We start from the raw sequence: 23,954 nt of genomic DNA, 5'->3' as shown, positions 1-23,954 counted from the left end.
GTTGCTTCAGAGGGGCTGAGCAACCCCAGCCCTTGAAAAGGACAAGGCCAGCCTGGGCTCTCAGAAAGCACAGCGGTCTGCCTTCACGTGCTTCCACTCTTTCTTTTGCCCTGGTCCTTGTTCTCTTGTGGTCTCCTCAGCTGCGAGTACCAGAAAGGCAGCCTGGGGGGTGGCCAGCTGGCCCTGCTCCCTCTGTGGGCAGGCAGATGGACAGCGGCAGCATCTTGCCTAGCTGAGGGCTGCAGATCCTTTCTGCCCCTGGTGCTCCTGCACTGGGACCTTCACTCAGGGTGACCTTATTTCCCTCTTTGACTCATTAAAGTTCCGCTGCATCCCAGCCCATGTCTCTGTGTCATCTTTCTCAGGCAGATGATCTCCCAACACATTCAGGATGGTTCTGTGAGGGGTCTGTTGGAAATAAATGTGAAGCGATTACTAGAAGCATCGTAGAGGGTCTTCCTGGGATTGACTGAAGTTGTTTTGTTAAGAACCAGTTACCTGGTTCTTGTGTTTTAGTAGAATGGTCTGAGAACACATACGTGGTTTGGGTTTGCTGGACAGTGTTTGCTAAGCAGCAACCTTGTCAATCCAACCCATTCCCCAAATAGCAAGTAGGCTGGGTGTGGACAAGAGACTGGGAGGGGACACAGGCAGGACAGCTGACTCAGACTGACCAAAGGGATAGTCCATACAATATGACATCATGGTCAGCAATACATTCTAAGAGAAAGAACAGTGAGCATCAGGGGACATTCATTATTAGGGAGTTCTTTTCTGAAACAACTGCTAAGTGCATTGTGCTCTGCTTCGCAGGAGTGGCTGGACATTGCCTGTGATGGGAAGTAGAGAATAAGTCCTTTTGCTTTGCTTCATTTCCACACATTTTCCCTGCTTTACTTCATTCAACTACCTTTATCTCGACCCATCTGGTTTTAATCTTATTTTCCCCCTTTCTCTCTGAGGAAGGGCAGTGATAGAGCGCCTTGGTGGGCACCTGGCAGCCAGACAAGGTCAACTCACCACAATCTTTTTGGTGTTCACCATGGGACTCGGGACATCAGCAGTTTCGAATTGAGCATGGTATAGCTGTAGTAGTTACTAACTGGCATGCTTTTGTGTGGTTAAGAGTGCACTTGCGCACCCTTTATCTCTTATTTTGCTAAGCCTGGGATACATTCACAGAACCAAAGACTATGGCTTGCCCTGGCACTGACGCCCTTACTGTGCTGGGGGAGCTATCTACCGGAGAGGGTGAGGAAAATACACCCTCTTCCAGTCTAGGACTGCTGTGAGTTGTTTCGTTGTGCAGGCTCCTGAGGTCCTTATTCACCCTAATGTGAGGTATTTAATGTTACCTAATTAACACTGTTGGCTTAATGTGGGGTTTGCAGAATCTGATGTCAGGCTGGTGTAAGAGGAGGCAACTTTTGGGTGCAGCAACAGTGAAACATGCCCTGAGGTGATTGTTCCTGGGTGACAACTGCTTGAAAACCAGCTGCTTTTAGCGTGGTAGGGGGCTTGCAGTGAGTCTGTCAAGCCACGATTCAGTACTATCAGGATAGTGGTTAAGACAAGGACCCAAACTACCTCCAAGAATGCCATGATTGAGCCAGGCATCCAAACTACAATTAAGAACATGGCGTTGAGGCAGAGAGACTTAAACCCCACCTGAGAACACCATGGTGAGACAAGGAACAACACCACCTACAGTAATTGCTGCAGTGTGAAAAAGAAATAGCAGACAATGAAGTCAATGGGTCTATGTCATTGATTAGTAAGGGAGTGAGGAGGAGGAAGAGTCTGATGGGTAAGCAGGTACTTCAGCAAAGAAATGGGAGGAAGAAGTGAGAGAAATCACTCAAGAGACGAAGTACCAGTCCACTGACCTTGAGGAAACCTCTGGGAAAGAGTTCTGGTGGAGAGGTGGTCTGGGAGAGTACAGGCATCAGACAGGTAAGCAGAGACTCTGGCAACTCCAGTGCTGGGAGAGTGGGGTCAATGGTCAGGAACTGGAAGGTAAGGAAGCCCAACAGCTGAGATCCCTCGCTAGGGACTGGGGAGCTGATTGTGGAATTGGAAAAGAGGCAATGAAATACAGTCTTGGGAGGCATCTCCTGTCAAGTGTGAGAGCAAGATATCTGTTCAAGGAAGATTTTGTGGTTTAGCAAGGAAGGTGGACTACCACTTAGGAAGGCATCAAGTACCTGAGAGAATTAGTGGTGCTGGAAGTCATCTACCATGATCTCAATGACAACAAGGTCTCTGAAGGTCTAGATAATGCTCTGTATATATGGTTGTCCAAAATGCACCTGTGTCATACTTTAACAGCTTGGCAGCAACATATTGCCCAGGTTTAGATACATTAACTGTGGAGAGAGCATCTTCCTGTCTGAAATTTTGAAGAAAATCTCTCCCTCCGTGTCTTCGCAGGCCAACACCTCAGCTGTGAAGAGTGCCCCACAGAGCCAATCTCCCCTGCTGTGGTCAGGGGGAAAGGAAGACCAGGACCACGCTCCATGTCCCTTTCTGATTCTTCCTGTGTGACCAGGGGAAGGGGGATGGTGAGCCCACTTTTAAACTGGAATCTTGTGTATGCACGTGAACTGAGAGGGAAGACAACTGCTGAGGGGCCATGCAAGAAGGCTGTCAGTTTAGTTGCTGTTTAGTTACCCATCATGTGGGTCAAGAAAGCAGAAGTGTTTGAGAAGGGCAAAAGAATAATTCTGACTCTTCTGAAAGGTGGATTGGCCATGAAATGAAGCAAAGTCAATGAACCTGCACAGGACATGCAGTTTTGGTGGGTAAAATGGGAGGGTGAACGTTGTCACATCCTCTGTAAAGGAATGAAGGCAGTGGGTTGGTTATCATTGATAATACGCAGCTGTGGCCTTGCCTCAAAGGCAGTGGGTTATTGTCATGGACGATGTGCAGCTGCAGCTCATCCTGCTAAGTGGTTAAATAGCCCTGAGACGTGTGGAGAGAGGCTGGTTGGAGGAGGAGTGGTGTGGTCTGACTTCTGGAGTAAGGAGAAACAGCATGGATGGTAGAATCTGACCCACGGTAAAGCCTTGTTGCAGCCAGCTAGTTTGTTTGTGCTGCAACAATTGGTACCTGCTGTGAGGCTGAGTTGGACTACGACTACAACAGCTGGTGTCCAATGTAGCTGAGACAAGCGGGAGAACCTGTGACCCATAACAGACACTGAGAGGTGAGCTATTGACAACCAATTGATATGGGTGTATTGCAATATTTATTGTCTGTCTTAACTCAACTTACAACTGAATCCCCATCACCTGGCAGCCAGACAATATCAACCCACAGCAAGCACAGTTGTTAATTGCATCTGCATGGTCCTTCCCTCTGTGGAGGCTGCAGCACAAAGGGTGATGAGGGCATAGTCCCGAGGATGCATGGGGAGCCTTTACTGCTCACAAAAGGAGGGGACGGAGGGACACAGCATAGTGGCCCTGTTGGGGGCACTGTCACTTTCAGGAGAGGAAGTCATCCATGACTCCTCCAGACCCATGGCCATCAGGCCCAGCTTTGCTGAGCCTTTGCCCAGATATACCTTCTTGGCATCAGTGCACTTGCTTCAGAGATGTGTGTGGCCACTGCTGATGTCAGTTGAGGAGCCTAGGCTGTGGGAGGGCAGCAACCCCACAGGCGTCTGGGAATTATTCAGGTGGGGTGAAGAAAATGAGGGCGATGGGGGGTAGCAATTCCTCTTCCCCTTGTTGCTGCTGTGCTGGAGAAGGAGGCTCAGGCAGGACATGACCACGGAATGGTTGACCAAAAATGATGAAAGAGCTGTGACATGCTGTAGAACATCACACCTGGCAATAAAAATGTAGGTAGAGCCCTGATCAACAACTGGCTTGGCAGCAACCAGCTATGTCCCCACGTATCCTTCAGCCAATGCTAAGCAACAGCACAAAAGCAGGGCCAGGAAAAGATGCTTTTGCAGTGATCCCATCAAAAGAGGTGTGGCACTCAGCACTGTTCCTGGACACCAAGGGCTGTCATCAAGAACCCGGACTATATGACCAGAGGTGTAGCCAGGAGATTGATGGGAATGATCATCCCACTCTGCTCAGCACCCACCAGACACAATCTAGAACACTATGTCATCTTTGGGGCTGTAATGCAAGAAGGACCTTGACTAAGCGGAGTGAGTTCAGTGCAGAATGGACAGGATGGAGAGAGGACTAGAGCACTTGCTTGGGGATGAAAGGCTGCAGTAAACATCTTGATGAGCGTTGAGAAATTAATGCTTTGGTGGGAAACCCAGAAGCAGCTTTTGAGAGCTATGGTTGTTGAACTGTGTGAGGTAATTCTTCCAGCCTCAGCTAGGCAGAGAAATTCAGATAACAGAGGGTCACGCTAAGTACACTCAAAGCAAGCCTTTGTTAAAAATCACAGCAGGACCACCCTAAGAAACATATCTTTCCCCAGACATGTTGGCAGGATATCTGCAGAGAAAATGATGACAATAAGGCATAGTATGGGATGCAGCAGAACTTTAATGAATCAAAAAAAGGAAGTGGGGTTGTGTGAGTGGAGGCCCAAGCACAGGGAACAACAGAATTCATGTCTGCCCAATGGCTCTTGCAGAGATGCACCAGGTGTCCATCTGCCTGCCCGAAGAGGGAACAAGGCCAGAAGGTGCTTCCTAGGTGGCCTTTGTGGTGTTTGCAGCACAGGAGACACAAGAGGATGGTCTTCCCGAGGGCCATGGCCAGCAGCTTTAGCAGGGGAAGGACCCTCCTGCCGCAAATGCCGCTGCCCAAGCCAGAGAGGCTGAAGCCCCCGGAGTTGATGGGCACTCCCTCAGAGCTGAGGATGCTGCCAACGGCAGCGGAGGTGGAGGAGCCCACGGCGGTGTTCTGCGGGAAGGAGCTGAGGATGGGGCCGGGCAGGGTCACCACCACGGCGGAGGGCTGGATGAAGACATTGGAGTCCTGGCACTGCCTGACACAGGGCTCGTTGCAGCTGTTGGCCAGCGGGGTCGGGCCGCAGGGCCGGCAGGGCATGCACGGGCTGTAGCAGGACATGCTTCAAGGCTGGAGGTGCACCTGGGAGAGAGAAGCAGGGCATGGGGGCTGGGTGAGGAGCAGCCTGTCATACCACAACGAGGGAGCCAAGGCACGAGCTGGAGACGAGAGCTGGCGGCTGTGTAGGGAGGCACAGGGGCTGCTTCTTCCCTATGGCCCAAAAGTGCCCTGCCGTGAGGGACCAAGCCCAGGCACCTTCCCACCTAGCCCATAGCTCAGGAGACACCTCAACCGAGACCCAGCCGCTCCCACGCCACAACTTCAGCCCCATTCCCTGTGCCATGAAAGCTGCTCCAGGACCCACGGTAGGAGAAACCAGCAGCTCTGTGCCGAGAAATCCCAGAGGAGGAGGAGGAGGAGAAAGGTCTTCAGACTCACCTTGTTCACAAGGAGACGGAGGCGAGAGAAGTGGATGAGAGAGTGAGGAGAAGGGCCTGCTTTTATACTGCTTCTGCACCGCCCCAGGCGCACAGTCACTGCAACGCGGGCAGTAATTTTCAGCAGGCTCACCTCCAAAGCAAAATGTCCTACCTAATGGCAATGTTGTGTTTTGGTTTCCGTCAGTGCTGCCATTTCATTTCCTCATTTCTGACATGACCACTAGGGCACGGAGGCTCTTTTGAAGATTGGGATGAGGAGCCCAAGGATTTCCTGAGCAGGACCATGTCAACATGGCCAGAAGACATGCCCCTGAGCACGGGAGGGCTCTGTGCAGATGGAGGACATCTTCTCAGGCGATACAGTGAGGTTGTTCCCAAAACCCTGTGCAGGAGGGTGCACATGTCTTCCCACCAATGCCGTCCTCCCCTGAGTGCCCAAAGCTTCTCCAAATGAGGACAGGCCGCGTCCTTCTCCCTGGGCAGGACTGTCCCTCCCTGCCCCTCTGCTCGCGCCAGCAGTCGCTGATCATTGCCTCTATCGGCAGGTGGGCTGCGCGGCCGGTTTCAAATGGCTCCGCCCAAGGAAAACTTGCCTTTCTGGAAGACATTTGCTGCTTTCCTTGGCAAAGACAACCCCTGTCGTGGCAGCCTCTGGGGGTGCGCAAGCAGTGCCCTCAGCCCTGATGGGACACGGGCCTGCAGGCAGCCCGCGCTCCTGGCTTGGCCTCGTGCCAAAGGGCTGACACACGCCAACCCAAAATTAGAGTGTGACTGGCCGTGGGTAGGGAGAGTCTATCCACAGGAAGCCTGCCTACTGCAGGCATCGCCTTGCCCTCCTGGGACGCGTCCCAGCTGCCTCCATGTCTGCAGGGGCAGGGAAGAGCATCACCTCCTCGATGTAGTCTGAGAGCTGGTTTCGTGCCTTCCGAGCCCACCCCCTCCTTGAGCATCCCCACGCGCGTGGCACGGCAGGGTCCTGCCAGCCGTCACCCCTGGGAGAGCTGGGGGAAGTTCCCTTGCCTCTCCAGTGGTGCCGGGTTGTGCTCCAAGGTGAGGAGGCCTTTGGGGCCTGGAAAGACGACATGATGAAGCACTAATGCCAAGAGAAGGTGTATCGCCTGACGGCCAGGGAGGAGCCCCAGCCGGTGGGGACACGTTTTCTGCAACCCCTCCTCTCCCTCCACGGGGTATGCAGGCATCTGGTGGCATGCACTCGTGTCTCTCCAATCGGTTTAAATGTCCCCACACCGGATCCTCCTCGACTGTGGGTAAGACTCTCCCTGCCCCAGACTTGCCAAGGAATGGCAGAGGCCCGGTCCCTCGACAGCAGCTCTTGCCAGTCAAGACCAAGGCCGCGAACCCCCGCAGCACCTCCGCCTTGCCTGTAACCCCTGTGCCCGGTGAAGCTGCCCCATTCAGCGCTGCAGCTGACTTTGGCCAAGCCTTGCTGCTGACCTGTGTGGAAGAAGATCTCCTCAGTGCCCTCCACGTGCCTTGCCTGATGGAACACCAGGTGGGCTTTGGCTTTCCGAAGACCAGCCCTGCGTACTCGGGCAGCTTGGCAAATGTTCTCCCCAGAGCAAAGGGCATCAAGAGGAACACGGCTGAAACCATTGGCACAGCCCGGCTGCCTGGAGACGCCATGGCTAGTGACCGTGGGAGCGAGCGGAGGCAGAGGGAAGAGAGAGAAGCACACGGCACGTCCTTAAAACGAGGAGTCTGCGGGTGCTTGCTGACACGTGCGGCGTGGAGCACAGCTGGGCCTCTTCCTGCCAAGGGAGCTGCAAACACTCGCACTGCACTGCCCCAAGCCAACATCCCCTGCCTGCGCGGGACTCCTCCACCACTGAGGAGCCATCCTCTGCCCACGCTGACACAGTCCTGCCCAGGACACCCCTGGGCGTCTCTATCCCAGCACATGAAAGGCACTTGCACGGCAGAGCAAGCATGTCAGAAATGAGGAAATGAAATGGCAGCACTGACGGAAACCAAAACACAACATGTGCCATTAGGTAGGACATTTTGCTTTGGAGGTGAGCCTGCCTGGAAAATTACTGCCCGCGTGCAGTGACTGTGCGCCTGGGGCGGTGCAGAAGCAGTATAAAAGCAGGCCCTTCTCCTCACTCTCTCATCCACTTCCTCTCGCCTCCGTCTCCTTGTGAACAAGGTGAGTTTGAGGCGCTTTTTGGTCTTCATCCCATTCCTGACTCTTAACCTCCTCTTCCTCCGCCTCCTCCTCTTCTGGGATTTCTCAGCACATACCTACCCTTTGTCCTGTGCTGTGTTTTGAGGCTGCTTGCCATGGGAGAGGGAAAAGGAGCAGAAGGTGTGGCATGGAGAAGGGCTGAGATTTGGCTGAGGGGTCTCCTGAGCTATGAGCTAGGTTGAGACCTCCCTGGGCTTTGTCAGTGTCGGTGGGGCACTTTTGCTCTGAGGGAAGGGGTCTCCCTCATTGTAGGGTGACAGGCTGCTCTTCAACCATCCTCTGTGCTTTGATTTCCCCTGCTTCTCTCTCCCAGGTGCACCTCCAGCCCCAAGCCATGTCCTGCTACAGCCCGTGCATGCCCTGCCGGCCCTGCGGCCCGACCCCGCTGGCCAACAGCTGCAACGAGCCCTGTGTCAGGCAGTGCCAGGGACATCCAATGTCTTCATCCAGCCCTCCGCCGTGGTGGTGACCCTGCCCGGCCCCATCCTCAGCTCCTTCCCGCAGAACACCGCCGTGGGCTCCTCCACCTCTGCTGCCGTTGGCAGCATCCTCAGCTCTGAGGGAGTGCCCATCAACTCCGGGGGCTTCAGCCTCTCTGGCTTGGGCAGCGGCATTTGCGGCAGGAGGTGCTTCCCCTGCTAAAAGCTGCTGGCCATGGCCCTGGGTTAGAATGGCACCCAGGGACCCACACGATGGTACCGCACTGGGGACGGAGCATCGGCTTGTTGCTTCCAGAGGGGCTGAGCAACCCCAGCACCCCTTGCAAAAGGACAAGGCCAGCCTGGGCTCTCAGAAAGCACAGCCCGTGTCTGCCCTTCACGTGCTTCCACTCTTCTTTTGCGCCCTGTGTCCTTGTTCTCTTGTGGTCTCCTCAGCTGCGAGTACCAGAAAGGCAGCCTGGGGGGTGGCCAGCTGGCCCTGCTCCCTCTGTGGGCAGGCAGATGGACAGCTGACAGCATCTCTGCCTAGCTGAGGGCTGCAGACTCCTTTCTGCCCCTGGTGCTCCCTGCACTGGGACCTTCACTCAGGGTGACCTTATTTCCCTCTTTTGACTCATTAAAGTTCCGCTGCATCCCAGCCCATGTCTCTGTGTCATCTTTCTCAGGCAGATGATCTCCCAACACATTCAGGATGGTTCTGTGAGGGGTCTGTTGGAAATAAATGTGAAGCGATTACTAGAAGCATCGTAGAGGGTCTTCCTGGGATTGACTGAAGTTGTTTTGTTAAGAACCAGTTACCTGGTTCTTTGTAGTTTTGGTAGAATGGTCTTGAGAACACATACGTGGTTTGGGTTTTGCTGGACAGTGTTTGCTAAGCAGCAACCTTGTCAATCCAACCCATTCCCCAAATAGCAAGTAGGCTGGGTGTGGACAAGAGACTGGGAGGGGACACAGGCAGGACAGCTGACTCAGACTGACCAAAGGGATAGTCCATACAATATGACATCATGGTCAGCAATACATTCTAAGAGAAAGAACAGTGAGCATCAGGGGACATTCATTATTAGGGAGTTTCTTTTCTGAAACAACTGCTAAGTGCATTGTGCTCTGCTTCGCAGGAGTGGCTGGACATTGCCTGCTGATGGGAAGTAGAGAATAAGTCCTTTTGCTTTGCTTCATTTCCACACATTTTCCCTGCTTTACTTCATTCAACTACCTTTATCTCGACCCATCTGGTTTTAATCTTATTTTCTCCCCCCTTTCTCTCTGAGGAAGGGCAGTGATAGAGCGCCTTGGTGGGCACCTGGCAGCCAGACAAGGTCAACTCACCACAATCTTTTTGGTGTTCACCATGGGACTCGGGACATCAGCAGTTTCGAATTGAGCATGGTATAGCTGTAGTAGTTACTAACTGGCATGCTTTTGTGTGAGTTTAAGAGTGCACTTGCTGCACCCTTTATCTCTTTATTTTGCTAAGCCTGGGAATACATTCACAGAACCAAAGACTATGGCTTTGCCCTGGCACTGACGCCCTTACTGTGCTGGGGGAGCTATCTACCGGAGAGGGTGAGGAAATACACCCTCTTCCAGTCTAGGACTGCTGTGAGTTGTTTCGTTGTGCAGGCTCCTGAGGTCCTTATTCACCCTAATGTGAGGTATTTAATGTTACCTAATTAACACTGTTGGCTTAATGTGGGGTTTGCAGAATCTGATGTCAGGCTGGTGTAAGAGGAGGCAACTTTTGGGTGCAGCAACAGTGAAACATGCCCTGAGGTGATTGTTCCCTGGGTGACAACTGCTTGAAAACCAGCTGCTTTTAGCGTGGTACTGGGGCTTGCAGTGAGTCTGTCAAGCCACGATTCAGTACTATCAGAGGATAGTGGTTAAGACAAGGACCCAAACTACCTCCAAGAATGCCATGATTGAGCCAGGCATCCAAACTACAATTAAGAACATGGCAGTTGAGGCAGAGACTTAAACCCCACCTGAGAACACCATGGTTGAGACAAGGAACCAAACACCACCTACAGTAATTGCTGCAGTAGTGAAAAAGAAATAGCAGACAATGAAGTCAATGGGTCTATGTCATTGATTAGTAAGGGAGTGAGGAGGAGGAAGAGTCTGATGGGTAAGCAGGTACTTCAGCAAAGAAATGGGAGGAAGAAGTGAGAGAAATCACTCAAGAGACGAAGTACCCAGTCCCTGACCTTGAGAGAACCTGGGAGTTCTGGTGGAAAGAGTTCTGGTGGAGAGTACAGGCATCAGACAGGTAAGCAGATGACTGCCTGGCAACTCCAGTGCTGGGAGAGTGGGGTCAATGGTCAGGAACTGGAAGGTAAGGAAGCCCAACAGCTGAGATCCCTCGCTAGGGACTGGGGAGCTGATTGTGGAATTGGAAAAGAGGCAATGAAATACAGTCTTGGGAGGCATCTCCTGTCAAGTGTGAGAGCAAGATATCTGTTCAAGGAAGATTTTGTGGTTTAGCAAGGAAGGTGGACTACCACTTAGGAAGGCATCAAGTACCTGAGAGAATTAGTGGTGCTGGAAGTCATCTACCATGATCTCAATGACAACAAGGTCTCTGAAGGTCTAGATAATGCTCTGTATATATGGTTGTCCAAAATGCACCTGTGTCATACTTTAACAGCTTGGCAGCAACATATTGCCCAGGTTTAGATACATTAACTGTGGAGAGAGCATCTTCCTGTCTGAAATTTTGAAGAAAATCTCTCTCCCTCCGTGTCTTCGCAGGCCAACACCTCAGCTGTGAAGAGTGCCCCACAGAGCCAATCCCCTCCTGCTGTGGTCAGGGGGAAAGGAAGACCAGGACCACGCTCCATGTCCCTTTCTGATTCTTCCTGTGTGACCAGGGGAAGGGGGATGGTGAGCCCACTTTTAAACTGGAATCTTGTGTATGCACGTGAACTGAGAGGGAAGACAACTGCTGAGGGGCCATGCAAGAAGGCTGTCAGTTTAGTTGCTGTTTAGTTACCCCATCATGTGGGTCAAGAAAGCAGAAGTGTTTGAGAAGGGCAAAAGAATAATTCTGACTCTTCTGAAAGGTGGATTGGCCATGAAATGAAGCAAAGTCAATGAACCTGCACAGGACATGCAGTTTTGGTGGGTAAAATGGGAGGGCGAACGTTGTCACATCCTCTGTAAAGGAATGAAGGCAGTGGGTTGGTTATCATTGATAATACGCAGCTGTGGCCTTGCCTCAAAGGCAGTGGGTTATTGTCATGGACGATGTGCAGCTGCAGCTCATCCTGCTAAGTGGTTAAATAGCCCTGAGGCGTGTGGGAGAGAGGCTGGTTGGAGGAGGAGTGGTGTGGTCTGACTTCTGGAGTAAGGAGAAACAGCATGGATGGTAGAATCTGACCCACGGTAAAGCCTTGTTGCAGCCAGCTAGTTTGTTTGTGCTGCAACAATTGGTACCTGCTGTGAGGCTGAGTTGGACTACGACTACAACAGCTGGTGTCCAATGTAGCTGAGACAAGCGGGAGAACCTGTGACCCATAACAGACACTGAGAGGTGAGCTATTGACAACCAATTGATATGGGTGTATTGCAATATTTATTGTCTGTCTTAACTCAACTTACAACTGAATCCCCATCACCTGGCAGCCAGACAATATCAACCACAGCAAGCACAGTTGTTAATTGCATCTGCATGGTCCTTCCCTCTGTGGAGGCTGCAGCACAAAGGGTGATGAGGGCATAGTCCCGAGGATGCATGGGGAGCCTTTACTGCTCACAAAAGGAGGGGACGGAGGGACACAGCATAGTGGCCCTGTTGGGGGCACTGTCACTTTCAGGAGAGGAAGTCATCCATGACTCCTCCAGACCCATGGCCATCAGGCCCAGCTTTGCTGAGCCTTTGCCCAGATATACCTTCTTGGCATCAGTGCACTTGCTTCAGAGATGTGTGTGGCCACTGCTGATGTCAGTTGAGGAGCCTAGGCTGTGGGAGGGCAGCAACCCCACAGGCGTCTGGGAATTATTCAGGTGGGGTGAAGAAAAATGAGGGCGATGGGGGGTAGCAATTCCTCTTCCCCTTGTTGCTGCTGTGCTGGAGAAGGAGGCTCAGGCAGGACATGACCACGGAATGGTTGACCAAAAATGATGAAAGAGCTGTGACATGCTGTAGAACATCACACCTGGCAATAAAAATGTAGGTAGAGCCCTGATCAACAACTGGCTTGGCAGCAACCAGCTATGTCTCCCCACGTATCCTTCAGCCAATGCTAAGCAACAGCACAAAAGCAGGGCCAGGAAAAGATGCTTTTGCAGAGATCCCATCAAAAGAGGTGTGGCACTCAGCACTGTTCCTGGACACCAAGGGCTGTCATCAAGATCCTGGACTATATGACCAGAGGTGTAGCCAGGAGATTGATGGGAATGATCATCCCACTCTGCTCAGCACCCACCAGACACAATCTAGAACACTATGTCATCTTTGGGGCTGTAATGCAAGAAGGACCTTGACTAAGCAGAGTGAGTTCAGTGCAGAATGGACAGGATGGAGAGAGGACTAGAGCACTTGCTTGGGGATGAAAGGCTGCAGTAAACATCTTGATGAGCGTTGAGAAATTAATGCTTTGGTGGGAAACCCAGAAGCAGCTTTTGAGAGCTATGGTTGTTGAACTGTGTGAGGTAATTCTTCCAGCCTCAGCTAGGCAGAGAAGTTCAGATAACAGAGGGTCACGCTAAGTACACTCAAAGCAAGCCTTGTTAAAAATCACAGCAGGACCACCCCTAAGAAACATATCTTTCCCCAGGACATGTTGGCAGGATATCTGCAGAGAAAATGATGACAATAAGGCATAGTATGGGATGCAGCAGAACTTTAATGAATCAAAAAAAGGAAGTGGGGTTGGTGTGAGTGGAGGCCCAAGCACAGGGAACAACAGAATTCATGTCTGCCCAATGGCTCTTGCAGAGATGCAACCAGGTGTCCATCTGCCTGCCCCGAAGAGGGAACAAGGCCAGAAGGTGCTTCCTAGGTGGCCTTTGTGGTGTTTGCAGCACAGGAGACCACAAGAGGATGGTCTTCCCGAGAGCCATGGCCAGCAGCTTTAGCAGGGGAAGCACCTCCTGCCGCAAATGCCGCTGCCCAAGCCAGAGAGGCTGAAGCCCCCGGAGTTGATGGGCACTCCCTCAGAGCTGAGGATGCTGCCAACGGCAGCGGAGGTGGAGGAGCCCACGGCGGTGTTCTGCGGGAAGGAGCTGAGGATGGGGCCGGGCAGGGTCACCACCACGGCGGAGGGCTGGATGAAGACATTGGAGTCCTGGCACTGCCTGACACAGGGCTCGTTGCAGCTGTTGGCCAGCGGGGTCGGGCCGCAGGGCCGGCAGGGCATGCACGGGCTGTAGCAGGACATGCTTCAAGGCTGGAGGTGCACCTGGGAGAGAGAAGCAGGGCATGGGGGCTGGGTGAGGAGCAGCCTGTCATACCACAACGAGGGAGCCAAGGCACGAGCTGGAGACGAGAGCTGGAGGCTGTGTAGGGAGGCACAGGGGCTGCTTCTTCCCTATGGCCCAAAAGTGCCCTGCCGTGAGGGACCAAGCCCAGGCACCTTCCCACCTAGCCCATAGCTCAGGAGACACCTCAACCGAGACCCAGCCGCTCCCCACGCCACAACTTCAGCCCCATTCCTGTGCCATGAAAGCTGCTCCAGGACCCACGGTAGGAGAAACCAGCAGCTCTGTGCCGAGAAATCCCAGAGGAGGAGGAGGAGGAGAAAGGTCTTCAGACTCACCTTGTTCACAAGGAGACGGAGGCGAGAGAAGTGGATGAGAGAGTGAGGAGAAGGGCCTGCTTTTATACTGCTTCTGCACCGCCCCAGGCGCACAGTCACTGCACGCGGGCAGTAATTTTCCAGCAGGCTCACCTCCAAAGCAAAATGTCCTACCTAATGGCACATGTTGTGTTTTGGTTTCCGTCAGTGCTGCCATTTCATTTCCTCATTTCTGACATGACCACTAGGGCACGGAGGCTCTTTTGAAGATTGGGATGAGGAGCCCAAGGATTTCCTGAGCAGGACCATGTCAACATGGCCAGAAGACATGCCCCTGAGCACGGGAGGGCTCTGTGCAGATGGAGGACATCATTCTCAGGCGATACAGTGAGGTTGTTCCCAAAACCCTGTGCAGGAGGGTGCACATGTCTTCCCACCAATGCCGTCCTCCCCTGAGTGCCCAAAGCTTCTCCAAATGAGGACAGGCCGCGTCCTTCTCCCTGGGCAGGACTGTCCCTCCCTGCCCCTCTGCTCGCGCCAGCAGTCGCTGATCATTGCCTCTATCGGCAGGTGGGCTGCGCGGCCGGTTTCAAATGGCTCCGCCCAAGGAAAACTTGCCTTTCTGGAAGACATTTGCTGCTTTCCTTGGCAAAGACAACCCCTGTCGTGGCAGCCTCTGGGGGTGCGCAAGCAGTGCCCTCAGCCCTGATGGGACACGGGCCTGCAGGCAGCCCGCGCTCCTGGCTTGGCCTCGTGCCAAAGGGCTGACACACGCCAACCCAAAATTAGAGTGTGACTGGCCGTGGGTAGGGAGAGTCTATCCCAGGAAGCCTGCCTACTGCAGGCATCGCCTTGCCCTCCTGGGACGCGTCCCAGCTGCCTCCATGTCTGCAGGGCAGGGAAGAGCATCACCTCCTCGATGTAGTCTGAGAGCTGGTTTCGTGCCTTCCGAGCCCACCCCCTCCTTGAGCATCCCCACGCGCGTGGCACGGCAGGGTCCTGCCAGCCGTCACCCCTGGGAGAGCTGGGGGAAGTTCCCTTGCCTCTCCAGTGGTGCCGGGTTGTGCTCCAAGGTGAGGAGGCCTTTGGGGCCTGGGAAAGACGACATGATGAAGCACTAATGCCAAGAGAAGGTGTATCGCCTGACGGCCAGGGAGGAGCCCCAGCCGGTGGGGACACGTTTTCTGCAACCCCTCCTCTCCCTCCACGGGGTATGCAGGCATCTGGTGGCATGCACTCGTGTCTCTCCAATCGGTTTAAATGTCCCCACACCGGATCCTCCTCGACTGTGGGTAAGACTCTCCCTGCCCCAGACTTGCCAAGGAATGGCAGAGGCCCGGTCCCTCGACAGCAGCTCTTGCCAGTCAAGACCAAGGCCGCGAACCCCCGCAGCACCTCCGCCTTGCCTGTAACCCCTGTGCCCGGTGAAGCTGCCCCATTCAGCGCTGCAGCTGACTTTGGCCAAGCCTTGCTGCTGACCTGTGTGGAAGAAGATCTCCTCAGTGCCCTCCACGTGCCTTGCCTGATGGAACACCAGGTGGGCTTTGGCTTTCCGAAGACCAGCCCTGCGTACTCGGGCAGCTTGGCAAATGTTCTCCCCAGAGCAAAGGGCATCAAGAGGAACACGGCTGAAACCATTGGCACAGCCCGGCTGCCTGGAGACGCCATGGCTAGTGACCGTGGGAGCGAGCGGAGGCAGAGGGAAGAGAGAGAAGCACACGGCACGTCCTTAAAACGAGGAGTCTGCGGTGCTTGCTGACACGTGCGGCGTGGAGCACAGCTGGGCCTCTTCCTGCCAAGGGAGCTGCAAACACTCGCACTGCACTGCCCCAAGCCAACATCCCCTGCCTGCGCGGGACTCCTCCACCACTGAGGAGCCATCCTCTGCCCACGCTGACACAGTCCTGCCCAGGACACCCCTGGGCGTCTCATCCCAGTACATGAAAGGCACTTGCACGGCAGAGCAAGCATGTCAGAAATGAGGAAATGAAATGGCAGCACTGACGGAAACCAAAACACAACATGTGCCATTAGGTAGGACATTTTGCTTTGGAGGTGAGCCTGCTGGAAAATTACTGCCCGCGTGCAGTGACTGTGCGCCTGGGGCGGTGCAGAAGCAGTATAAAAGCAGGCCCTTCTCCTCACTCTCTCATCCACTTCTCTCGCCTCCGTCTCCTTGTGAACAAGGTGAGTTTGAGGCGCTTTTTGTCTTCATCCCATTCCTGACTCTTAACCTCCTCTTCCTCCGCCTCCTCCTCTCTGGTATTTCTCAGCACATACCTACCCTTTGTCCTGTGCTGTGTTTTGAGGCTGCTTGCCATGGGAGAGGGAAAAGGAGCAGAAGGTGTGGCATGGAGAAGGGCTGAGATTTGGCTGAGGGGTCTCCTGAGCTATGAGCTAGGTTGAGACCTCCCTGGGCTTTGTCAGTGTCGGTGGGGCACTTTTGCTCTGAGGGAAGGGGTCTCCCTCATTGTAGGGTGACAGGCTGCTCTTCAACCATCCTCTGTGCTTTGATTTCCCCTGCTTCTCTCTCCCAGGTGCACCTCCAGCCCCAAGCCATGTCCTGCTACAGCCCGTGCATGCCCTGCCGGCCCTGCGGCCCGACCCCGCTGGCCAACAGCTGCAACGAGCCCTGTGTCAGGCAGTGCCAGGACTCCACCTTTGTCATCGAGCCCCCTGCTGTGGTGGTGACCCTGCCAGGCCCCATCCTCAGCTCCTTCCCGCAGAACACCGCCGTGGGCTCCTCCACCTCCGCTGCCGTTGGCAGCATCCTCAGCTCTGAGGGAGTGCCCATCAACTCCGGGGGCTTCAGCCTCTCTGGCTTGGGCAGCGGCATTTGCGGCAGGAGGTGCTTCCCCTGCTAAAGCTGCTGGCCATGGCCCTGGGTTAGAAGGCACCCAGGGACCCACATGATGGTACCGCACTGGGGACGGAGCATCGGCTTGTTGCTTCCAGAGGGGCTGAGCAACCCCAGCACCCCTTGCAAAAGGACAAGGCCAGCCTGGGCTCTCAGAAAGCACAGCCCGTGTCTGCCCTTCACGTGCTTCCACTCTTTCTTTTGCGCCCTGTGTCCTTGTTCTCTTGTGGTCTCCTCAGCTGCGAGTACCAGAAAGGCAGCCTGGGGGGTGGCCAGCTGGCCCTGCTCCCTCTGTGGGCAGGCAGATGGACAGCTGGCAGCATCTCTGCCTAGCTGAGGGCTGCAGACTCCTTTCTGCCCCTGGTGCTCCCTGCACTGGGACCTTCACTCAGGGTGACCTTATTTCCCTCTTTTGACTCATTAAAGTTCCGCTGCATCCCAGCCCATGTCTCTGTGTCATCTTTCTCAGGCAGATGATCTCCCAACACATTCAGGATGGTTCTGTGAGGGGTCTGTTGGAAATAAATGTGAAGCGATTACTAGAAGCATCGTAGAGGGTCTTCCTGGGATTGACTGAAGTTGTTTTGTTAAGAACCAGTTACCTGGTTCTTTGTAGTTTTAGGTAGAATGGTCTTGAGAACACATACGTGGTTTGGGTTTTGCTGGACAGTGTTTGCTAAGCAGCAACCTTGTCAATCCAACCCATTCCCCAAATAGCAAGTAGGCTGGGTGTGGACAAGAGACTGGGAGGGGACACAGGCAGGACAGCTGACTCAGACTGACCAAAGGGATAGTCCATACAATATGACATCATGGTCAGCAATACATTCTAAGAGAAAGAACAGTGAGCATCAGGGGACATTCATTATTAGGGAGTTTCTTTTCTGAAACAACTGCTAAGTGCATTGTGCTCTGCTTCGCAGGAGTGGCTGGACATTGCCTGCTGATGGGAAGTAGAGAATAAGTCCTTTTGCTTTGCTTCATTTCCACACATTTTCCCTGCTTTACTTCATTCAACTACCTTTATCTCGACCCATCTGGTTTTAATCTTATTTTCTCCCCCCTTTCTCTCTGAGGAAGGGCAGTGATAGAGCGCCTTGGTGGGCACCTGGCAGCCAGACAAGGTCAACTCACCACAATCTTTTTGGTGTTCACCATGGGACTCGGGACATCAGCAGTTTCGAATTGAGCATGGTATAGCTGTAGTAGTTACTAACTGGCATGCTTTTGTGTGAGTTTAAGAGTGCACTTGCTGCACCCTTTATCTCTTTATTTTGCTAAGCCTGGGAATACATTCACAGAACCAAAGACTATGGCTTTGCCCTGGCACTGACGCCCTTACTGTGCTGGGGGAGCTATCTACCGGAGAGGGTGAGGAAATACACCCTCTTCCAGTCTAGGACTGCTGTGAGTTGTTTCGTTGTGCAGGCTCCTGAGGTCCTTATTCACCCTAATGTGAGGTATTTAATGTTACCTAATTAACACTGTTGGCTTAATGTGGGGTTTGCAGAATCTGATGTCAGGCTGGTGTAAGAGGAGGCAACTTTTGGGTGCAGCAACAGTGAAACATGCCCTGAGGTGATTGTTCCCTGGGTGACAACTGCTTGAAAACCAGCTGCTTTTAGCGTGGTACTGGGGCTTGCAGTGAGTCTGTCAAGCCACGATTCAGTACTATCAGAGGATAGTGGTTAAGACAAGGACCCAAACTACCTCCAAGAATGCCATGATTGAGCCAGGCATCCAAACTACAATTAAGAACATGGCAGTTGAGGCAGAGACTTAAACCCCACCTGAGAACACCATGGTTGAGACAAGGAACCAAACACCACCTACAGTAATTGCTGCAGTAGTGAAAAAGAAATAGCAGACAATGAAGTCAATGGGTCTATGTCATTGATTAGTAAGGGAGTGAGGAGGAGGAAGAGTCTGATGGGTAAGCAGGTACTTCAGCAAAGAAATGGGAGGAAGAAGTGAGAGAAATCACTCAAGAGACGAAGTACCCAGTCCCTGACCTTGAGAGAACCTGGGGAGTTCTGGTGGAAAGAGTTCTGGTGGAGAGTACAGGCATCAGACAGGTAAGCAGATGACTGCCTGGCAACTCCAGTGCTGGGAGAGTGGGGTCAATGGTCAGGAACTGGAAGGTAAGGAAGCCCAACAGCTGAGATCCCTCGCTAGGGACTGGGGAGCTGATTGTGGAATTGGAAAAGAGGCAATGAAATACAGTCTTGGGAGGCATCTCCTGTCAAGTGTGAGAGCAAGATATCTGTTCAAGGAAGATTTTGTGGTTTAGCAAGGAAGGTGGACTACCACTTAGGAAGGCATCAAGTACCTGAGAGAATTAGTGGTGCTGGAAGTCATCTACCATGATCTCAATGACAACAAGGTCTCTGAAGGTCTAGATAATGCTCTGTATATATGGTTGTCCAAAATGCACCTGTGTCATACTTTAACAGCTTGGCAGCAACATATTGCCCAGGTTTAGATACATTAACTGTGGAGAGAGCATCTTCCTGTCTGAAATTTTGAAGAAAATCTCTCTCCCTCCGTGTCTTCGCAGGCCAACACCTCAGCTGTGAAGAGTGCCCCACAGAGCCAATCCCCTCCTGCTGTGGTCAGGGGGAAAGGAAGACCAGGACCACGCTCCATGTCCCTTTCTGATTCTTCCTGTGTGACCAGGGGAAGGGGGATGGTGAGCCCACTTTTAAACTGGAATCTTGTGTATGCACGTGAACTGAGAGGGAAGACAACTGCTGAGGGGCCATGCAAGAAGGCTGTCAGTTTAGTTGCTGTTTAGTTACCCCATCATGTGGGTCAAGAAAGCAGAAGTGTTTGAGAAGGGCAAAAGAATAATTCTGACTCTTCTGAAAGGTGGATTGGCCATGAAATGAAGCAAAGTCAATGAACCTGCACAGGACATGCAGTTTTGGTGGGTAAAATGGGAGGGTGAACGTTGTCACATCCTCTGTAAAGGAATGAAGGCAGTGGGTTGGTTATCATTGATAATACGCAGCTGTGGCCTTGCCTCAAAGGCAGTGGGTTATTGTCATGGACGATGTGCAGCTGCAGCTCATCCTGCTAAGTGGTTAAATAGCCCTGAGACGTGTGGGAGAGAGGCTGGTTGGAGGAGGAGTGGTGTGGTCTGACTTCTGGAGTAAGGAGAAACAGCATGGATGGTAGAATCTGACCCACGGTAAAGCCTTGTTGCAGCCAGCTAGTTTGTTTGTGCTGCAACAATTGGTACCTGCTGTGAGGCTGAGTTGGACTACGACTACAACAGCTGGTGTCCAATGTAGCTGAGACAAGCGGGAGAACCTGTGACCCATAACAGACACTGAGAGGTGAGCTATTGACAACCAATTGATATGGGTGTATTGCAATATTTATTGTCTGTCTTAACTCAACTTACAACTGAATCCCCATCACCTGGCAGCCAGACAATATCAACCCACAGCAAGCACAGTTGTTAATTGCATCTGCATGGTCCTTCCCTCTGTGGAGGCTGCAGCACAAAGGGTGATGAGGGCATAGTCCCGAGGATGCATGGGGAGCCTTTACTGCTCACAAAAGGAGGGGACGGAGGGACACAGCATAGTGGCCCTGTTGGGGGCACTGTCACTTTCAGGAGAGGAAGTCATCCATGACTCCTCCAGACCCATGGCCATCAGGCCCAGCTTTGCTGAGCCTTTGCCCAGATATACCTTCTTGGCATCAGTGCACTTGCTTCAGAGATGTGTGTGGCCACTGCTGATGTCAGTTGAGGAGCCTAGGCTGTGGGAGGGCAGCAACCCCACAGGCGTCTGGGAATTATTCAGGTGGGGTGAAGAAAAATGAGGGCGATGGGGGGTAGCAATTCCTCTTGCCCTTGTTGCTGCTGTGCTGGAGAAGGAGGCTCAGGCAGGACATGACCACGGAATGGTTGACCAAAAATGATGAAAGAGCTGTGACATGCTGTAGAACATCACACCTAGCAATAAAAATGTAGGTAGAGCCCTGATCAACAACTGGCTTGGCAGCAACCAGCTATGTCTCCCCACGTATCCTTCAGCCAATGCTAAGCAACAGCACAAAAGCAGGGCCAGGAAAAGATGCTTTTGCAGTGATCCCATCAAAAGAGGTGTGGCACTCAGCACTGTTCCTGGACACCAAGGGCTGTCATCAAGATCCTGGACTATATGACCAGAGGTGTAGCCAGGAGATTGATGGGAATGATCATCCCACTCTGCTCAGCACCCACCAGACACAATCTAGAACACTATGTCATCTTTGGGGCTGTAATGCAAGAAGGACCTTGACTAAGCAGAGTGAGTTCAGTGCAGAATGGACAGGATGGAGAGAGGACTAGAGCACTTGCTTGGGGATGAAAGGCTGCAGTAAACATCTTGATGAGCGTTGAGAAATTAATGCTTTGGTGGGAAACCCAGAAGCAGCTTTTGAGAGCTATGGTTGTTGAACTGTGTGAGGTAATTCTTCCAGCCTCAGCTAGGCAGAGAAGTTCAGATAACAGAGGGTCACGCTAAGTACACTCAAAGCAAGCCTTTGTTAAAAATCACAGCAGGACCACCCCTAAGAAACATATCTTTCCCCAGACATGTTGGCAGGATATCTGCAGAGAAAATGATGACAATAAGGCATAGTATGGGATGCAGCAGAACTTTAATGAATCAAAAAAAGGAAGTGGGGTTGGTGTGAGTGGAGGCCCAAGCACAGGGAACAACAGAATTCATGTCTGCCCAATGGCTCTTGCAGAGATGCAACCAGGTGTCCATCTGCCTGCCCCGAAGAGGGAACAAGGCCAGAAGGTGCTTCCTAGGTGGCCTTTGTGGTGTTTGCAGCACAGGAGACCACAAGAGGATGGTCTTCCCGAGAGCCATGGCCAGCAGCTTTAGCAGGGGAAGCACCTCCTGCCGCAAATGCCGCTGCCCAAGCCAGAGAGGCTGAAGCCCCCGGAGTTGATGGGCACTCCCTCAGAGCTGAGGATGCTGCCAACGGCAGCGGAGGTGGAGGAGCCCACGGCGGTGTTCTGCGGGAAGGAGCTGAGGATGGGGCCGGGCAGGGTCACCACCACGGCGGAGGGCTGGATGACGACCTTGGAGTCCTGGCACTGCCTGACACAGGGCTCGTTGCAGCTGTTGGCCAGCGGGGTCGGGCCGCAGGGCCGGCAGGGCATGCACGGGCTGTAGCAGGACATGCTTCAAGGCTGGAGGTGCACCTGGGAGAGAGAAGCAGGGCATGGGGGCTGGGTGAGGAGCAGCCTGTCATACCACAACGAGGGAGCCAAGGCACGAGCTGGAGACGAGAGCTGGAGGCTGTGTAGGGAGGCACAGGGGCTGCTTCTTCCCTATGGCCCAAAAGTGCCCTGCCGTGAGGGACCAAGCCCAGGCACCTTCCCACCTAGCCCATAGCTCAGGAGACACCTCAACCGAGACCCAGCCGCTCCCCACGCCACAACTTCAGCCCCATTCCTTGTGCCATGAAAGCTGCTCCAGGACCCACGGTAGGAGAAACCAGCAGCTCTGTGCCGAGAAATCCCAGAGGAGGAGGAGGAGGAGAAAGGTCTTCAGACTCACCTTGTTCACAAGGAGACGGAGGCGAGAGAAGTGGATGAGAGAGTGAGGAGAAGGGCCTGCTTTTATACTGCTTCTGCACCGCCCCAGGCGCACAGTCACTGCACGTGGGCAGTAATTTTCCAGCAGGCTCACCTCCAAAGCAAAATGTCCTACCTAATGGCACATGTTGTGTTTTGGTTTCCGTCAGTGCTGCCATTTCATTTCCTCATTTCTGACATGACCACTAGGGCACGGAGGCTCTTTTGAAGATTGGGATGAGGAGCCCAAGGATTTCCTGAGCAGGACCATGTCAACATGGCCAGAAGACATGCCCCTGAGCACAGGAGGGCTCTGTGCAGATGGAGGACATCATTCTCAGGCGATACAGTGAGGTTGTTCTCAAAACCCTGTGCAGGAGGGTGCACATGTCTTCCCACCAATGTCGTCCTCCCCTGAGTGCCCAAAGCTTCTCCAAATGAGGACAGGCCGCGTCCTTCTCCCTGGGCAGGACTGTCCCTCCCTGCCCCTCTGCTCGCGCCAGCAGTCGCTGATCATTGCCTCTATCGGCAGGCGGGCTGCGCGGCCGGTTTCAAATGGCTCCGCCCAAGGAAAACTTGCCTTTCTGGAAGACATTTGCTGCTTTCCTTGGCAAAGACAACCCCTGTCGTGGCAGCCTCTGGGGGTGCGCAAGCAGTGCCCTCAGCCCTGATGGGACACGGGCCTGCAGGCAGCCCGTGCTCCTGGCTTGGCCTCGTGCCAAAGGGCTGACACACGCCAACCCAAAATTAGAGTGTGACTGGCCGTGGGTAGGGAGAGTCTATCCCAGGAAGCCTGCCTACTGCAGGCATCGCCTTGCCCTCCTGGGACGCGTCCCAGCTGCCTCCATGTCTGCAGGGCAGGGAAGAGCATCACCCTCCTCGATGTAGTCTGAGAGCTGGTTTCGTGCCTTCCGAGCCCACCCCCTCCTTGAGCATCCCCACGCGCGTGGCACGGCAGGGTCCTGCCAGCCGTCACCCCTGGGAGAGCTGGGGGAAGTTCCCTTGCCTCTCCAGTGTGCCGGGTTGTGCTCCAAGGTGAGGAGGCCTTTGGGGCCTGGGAAAGACGACATGATGAAGCACTAATGCCAAGAGAAGGTGTATCGCCTGACGGCCAGGGAGGAGCCCCAGCCGGTGGGGACACGTTTTCTGCAACCCCTCCTCTCCCTCCACGGGGTATGCAGGCATCTGGTGGCATGCACTCGTGTCTCTCCAATCGGTTTAAATGTCCCCACACCGGATCCTCCTCGACTGTGGGTAAGACTCTCCCTGCCCCAGACTTGCCAAGGAATGGCAGAGGCCCGGTCCCTCGACAGCAGCTCTTGCCAGTCAAGACCAGGGCCGCGAACCCCCGCAGCACCTCCGCCTTGCCTGTAACCCCTGTGCCCGGTGAAGCTGCCCCATTCAGCGCTGCAGCTGACTTTGGCCAAGCCTTGCTGCTGACCTGTGTGGAAGAAGATCTCCTCAGTGCCCTCCACGTGCCTTGCCTGATGGAACACCAGGTGGGCTTTGGCTTTCCGAAGACCAGCCCTGCGTACTCGGGCAGCTTGGCAAATGTTCTCCCCAGAGCAAAGGGCATCAAGAGGAACACGGCTGAAACCATTGGCACAGCCCGGCTGCCTGGAGACGCCATGGCTAGTGACCGTGGGAGCGAGCGGAGGCAGAGGGAAGAGAGAGAAGCACACGGCACGTCCTTAAACG

The 23,954-nt window shown here is 53.7% G+C and overlaps 2 protein-coding genes and 3 pseudogenes across 2 annotated transcripts; 2 read left to right on the top strand and 3 right to left on the bottom strand.

The window, feature by feature from the left end:
* Nucleotides 1-1,858: 1,858 nt before the first annotated feature.
* LOC119159055 lies at nucleotides 1,859-7,627 on the bottom strand. Its single transcript, XM_037411570.1, is given in 4 exon segments — nucleotides 1,859-1,928; nucleotides 4,699-5,072; nucleotides 5,430-5,582; nucleotides 7,556-7,627. Coding segments are annotated over 4 exon segments (669 nt in total).
* A 344-nt stretch (nucleotides 7,628-7,971) lies between these two features.
* On the top strand, nucleotides 7,972-8,279 carry LOC119158962 (annotated as a pseudogene).
* A 4,873-nt stretch (nucleotides 8,280-13,152) lies between these two features.
* Nucleotides 13,153-14,923, bottom strand: LOC119159054 (annotated as a pseudogene).
* Nucleotides 14,924-15,028: 105 nt separating this feature from the next.
* Nucleotides 15,029-16,709, top strand: LOC119159053. The gene is made up of 3 exons (XM_037411569.1): nucleotides 15,029-15,484; nucleotides 15,850-16,002; nucleotides 16,353-16,709. The coding sequence occupies exons 1-3, from the start codon at nucleotides 15,029-15,031 to the stop codon at nucleotides 16,677-16,679; spliced, it is 936 nt and encodes a 311-aa protein (XP_037267466.1). The 3' UTR covers nucleotides 16,680-16,709.
* Nucleotides 16,710-21,554: 4,845 nt separating this feature from the next.
* LOC119159052 lies at nucleotides 21,555-23,326 on the bottom strand (annotated as a pseudogene).
* Between the last annotated feature and the right edge of the window lie 628 nt (nucleotides 23,327-23,954).

This window comes from Falco rusticolus, chromosome 18 (assembly GCF_015220075.1).
Source record: "Falco rusticolus isolate bFalRus1 chromosome 18, bFalRus1.pri, whole genome shotgun sequence".
Lineage (NCBI taxonomy): Eukaryota > Metazoa > Chordata > Aves > Falconiformes > Falconidae > Falco > Falco rusticolus.
The sequence above is the reverse complement of the archived record's forward strand: the minus strand, read 5'-3'. Positions and strand labels throughout refer to the sequence as shown.

Bases quoted from the DNA above. Each gene is read 5' to 3' on its own strand.
- LOC119159053 (XM_037411569.1), top strand. From the start codon at position 15,029: ATGCAGGCATCTGGTGGCATGCACTCGTGTCTCTCCAATCGGTTTAAA. The intron at 15,485-15,849 runs GCTAGTGACCGT...ATGTGCCATTAG, and splicing joins GGCTGCCTGGAGACGCCATG to GTAGGACATTTTGCTTTGGA. The intron at 16,003-16,352 runs GTGAGTTTGAGG...TCTCTCTCCCAG, and splicing joins TCCGTCTCCTTGTGAACAAG to GTGCACCTCCAGCCCCAAGC.